The 3,959-nt window shown below is 33.0% G+C and overlaps 1 protein-coding gene across 1 annotated transcript; it reads left to right on the top strand.

The window, feature by feature from the left end:
* The first annotated feature begins 813 nt into the window (after positions 1–813).
* LOC112507703 (WRKY transcription factor 42-like) lies at positions 814–3,484 on the top strand. The gene is made up of 5 exons (XM_025112369.1): positions 814–1,032; positions 1,319–1,387; positions 1,753–1,902; positions 1,975–2,184; positions 2,773–3,484. Exons 1-5 carry the CDS (start codon positions 814–816, stop codon positions 3,448–3,450), a joined length of 1,326 nt encoding a protein of 441 aa, XP_024968137.1. The 3' UTR covers positions 3,451–3,484.
* Positions 3,485–3,959: the final 475 nt, after the last annotated feature.

Below are 3,959 nucleotides of genomic sequence, written 5' to 3'. Positions count from 1 at the left end.
CGTGTTAAAATATTTGATGATATCATTTCCATTATTACCCTTTTAATTTTAATATTTTTTGAATTTTTTTAAATTTCAATTTTAATTTTAAAAATCTTTTAATTTTATTTTTTATCACAATATGAAGTTATTGGGTTGTTCTCGCGTTCTTATAAATCACAAGGGTTCTCGTTTGTACCCTTCCCTATATATATATGAGATCATGTGAGACCAATCTATTTTTATAAGACCATATTTTCACACTTGAAACTTTACAACAAAACATTGTAAAAGTAAATCTTCGGGTTTTTTTTTACCTTCATAACATTTTGCTATGAAGTTTCAAATATGAAAAAAATAATCTAATGAGTCTCATAAAAACAAACAGTTATCAGATTACCCAACCCTATATAATTATGTTCGAGATGGGTGATAAATTTAGTGGTGTAGGGTTAAGATATATGTAGTTTCTTGGAGAAGCAGACACATGTATGTATATATACCTTGACGCACCATCTTACCTCACTGTACCCCTTTTAATTTCTTATAAATATTCAACTAATTCAACTAATATATATATATATATATATATATATATATATTCGAATGCTCACTTGCTGTTCCCATTTGGTCATAAGTCTTCGTCTTCCATCTCCTTCTTAATGTCGACTCCATTGCATTTCAATCCAAAGACTCGTCAAAATTCAATTTCAGTCATTGTCTTCCATCTTCATCCTTTCTCAGCACATATCTTGCTAGGGTTCTTTGAATCTTGATTATTTTTAACTGTCACATATATATAATATATATATCGTTTGTCGATCGATATCGTTCATGGAAGCTCGATGTGAGAATATGGTTCTTAACTCATTCGATGGTCACAAGTTTCCGCTCACTACGACTACTATCCATGAGAATGGATCATCCATCATCAATGAAATGGATTTCTTTTCAAACAGTAACAACGACAACAACAACAACAACAATCCATTGATGAGCATTCATGTTAAAGAAGAGAAAGAATATGATCAACAACTCCAACTCAACTTGAATGTAAGTTTATTTATTTACACGCATCTCAATCTTTAATCTTTATTTCTCATTGTTTTTCATCGAATGCTCGATCGACCTATAAAAAGAATGAATTTAGTATCAAATTGAATGCTCGATTGGAGAGTATTGAGAATCGAATCCTTTTAGTGGTGTGGAAATTAATACTTCTTTTATAGGATCTTGTGACGGTTTAGAGTGATTTCGATCGGGTACTTATATGTTAAAGACGACTAGTTGCATTCGTTTTACCTTAATTTGCTTTAACTATGTGTTTATATACACGCAGGTCGGTTCGACAAGTACAACAAGCAACAATGGTGGATCTCCACATACAGACAACCAAACTGGTCATAAGGTAAATCTAAACTCATATATACTTTACATCGTGTGAAAACCAAACTGTTTTCGTGAGAGCCATGACACCACATAAGTAACACTAAACTTTTACAAAATGTTTTGCTGTGTATTATCTTAAAGTTAGATATATCAAGTGAACAAACCCTATACATATACATATGTGTGTGTTCTCTCATGAACCTGGCTAGCTAGGGTTTATATATATATGTGTGTGTGTGTGTGTGTGTTTTTTTTTTGTTTGTGTTCTCTCAAAGAGAACTATAATTGTAAGAATTAATGTTTATACTTATTGCAATTTATTTTCTGTATTGGAACAAGTATAATGATTATTTTGTAACGAATTGAAAATATATTTTGTCAAAGCTTGCTATTCTACGGGAGGATCTCGCGAAAATGAAGAGAGAAAACGAAGGTTTACGGTCGATGCTTGCTCAAGTTAACGAAAAATATGTTTTCTTGCATAGAATCATTCAAGAAAAAATGGTTACTCGCGAAACGATAGACGAAATGAAGGTAATTTTTTACATATTTATTGAGTAGATTATATATATTCAATTACAATCTATTGATTTATTTAAAAAACAGTCGATTATGACAAAAGACGATACGAAGCAAAGCTTGTTGGTTCCCTTGGAATTCAAGAATCTGAATCAAACGATAAAGATTGATCCGAATGTGGATACGAACAAAAATGGCGAGTTCGATTCACCCAAGGACGGTGATCGAGGAGGAGCGGTTGAAGCAACGATCAGAAGGGCTCGTGTATCGGTTCGAGCTCGATCTCAAGCATCCATGGTATGTAGAATTAATCGATCTTTAATTTTAATTTTAATTTTAAATTTCAATATAATTATTTTTTTAGAATATTTAAAATCAAATTAAATAATATAAAAGAAAGAAGTAGAAGTTTGCATAATGTAGTTTGGTAAAGTCTACGACTACTACGAAAGCTTCCCATTTTTCAAACTTTGACCAATTGTTGTTTTTTATTGTAAGACTTATAATTAATTAAAAACAGATATTTGTAGCGTTTATTAACTATGATATTATTTAAAAAGTGTCGTATAAACATAAGTGTCTTGTATATTTTACAGAATATTTTTTAAAAGTGTCTTATAAAATAGCTAATAAGACACTTTATGTTAAAAGTGTTCTAAAAACTTGTTAAAACGCTTACAGACGTTCTATAAAACTATTGTAACATTTTTAGATTGGACGCTTACATTATCTATCCTAAGTTCTACGAAGTATCTTATTAGGAGGCTTAAACTATCTATACGTTTTATAATGTGAATTTTGTTGTAGCGAATATTTTAATTGTACGGTAAGATTATTTTGTTTATACCCGAATAAACCCTAATCATGAAACTACGTTTATTGCAGATTACTGATGGTTGTCAATGGAGAAAATACGGGCAAAAATTGGCGAAAGGGAATCCATGTCCTCGAGCTTACTATCGTTGCACCATGGCCGTCGGTTGTCCGGTTCGCAAACAAGTACAACGATGTGCCGAAGATCAGACAATTTTGATAACAACATACGAAGGCACACACAACCATCCGTTACCACAATCCGCCATGGCGATGGCTTCCACCACCTCTGCCGCCGCCTCTATGCTACTGTCCGGATCAATTTCAAGCTCCGACCACCACCACCACAACCTGATTTCACCCGGATCCATGCTTTCTTCTCCAAATCTAACCACCACCTTATCCGCCACCGCCCCATTTCCGACCATCACATTAGACCTCACCTCCGACCACCACGATCTCCGGCAACCATCGCCCTTTCACTTCCCTTTCTCGACAAACATGAATTGTAATATCGATCAAAACTCCAACATCCCAATGGCTACGGGACAGTTGGCTGCTGCACAACAGTACAACAATAATGCAACAAAGTTTTCCGGTGTCCAGAGATCGGACCAACAGCTGATGGATGCCGCCACGGCTGCCGTGACATCGGATCCACAGTTTATGGCTGCTTTAGCTGCAGCCATCGGATCAATTATCGGCCATGGTAATGATAACAATAACGATAATAATTTCAACAGAAATTAAATTAGATATATAAGTTTGTGGTGAGTATATATTTGGGGAAATCTAAAACAATTACATTTGTGTTTTTATAGTATAAAAAATTACATACATTATATCATATATGCATGGCATGCCACCTTCCAATCCAAAACCATTTCAATCATATCACCATACCATACTGCTTTTTAAAAAAACTCGAAAATCGATGCATTATGTGTTATTTTTAATGGTTATTTTTATATATTGTTAGATTTTATTGTAGTGATTAACATATATATGTTTTGCATATATACTCGATTTACAATATGAACCTTTTTCGTGTGTTTGGGAAACAAAAAGTACACGTAAAAGTTAAAGTTTTACATTGTGAACCAAATAAATATGAAACAAACACATTGTAAAATGAATATATGTTCATCAATACATTAAATACTATACTTAAATGAAAAATATTCATGAAAAACAAAACCTTAGAGTAGAACCTCTCATGGATCTCAAAGATTTTGAAGTTCTCAACAAACACACACACA

The sequence above is a fragment of the Cynara cardunculus genome, assembly GCF_001531365.2.
Source record: "Cynara cardunculus var. scolymus isolate 2C chromosome LG 2, CcrdV1, whole genome shotgun sequence".
NCBI classification, from domain to species: domain Eukaryota; kingdom Viridiplantae; phylum Streptophyta; class Magnoliopsida; order Asterales; family Asteraceae; genus Cynara; species Cynara cardunculus.
The sequence above is the reverse complement of the archived record's forward strand: the minus strand, read 5'-3'. Positions and strand labels throughout refer to the sequence as shown.

Coding starts and splice junctions, on each gene's coding strand:
- LOC112507703 (XM_025112369.1), top strand. CDS start 814: ATGGAAGCTCGATGTGAGAATATGGTTCTTAACTCATTCGATGGTCAC. Junction 1,388..1,752: donor ACAACCAAACTGGTCATAAG/GTAAATCTAAAC, acceptor ATTTTGTCAAAG/CTTGCTATTCTACGGGAGGA. Junction 1,903..1,974: donor AAACGATAGACGAAATGAAG/GTAATTTTTTAC, acceptor TTTAAAAAACAG/TCGATTATGACAAAAGACGA.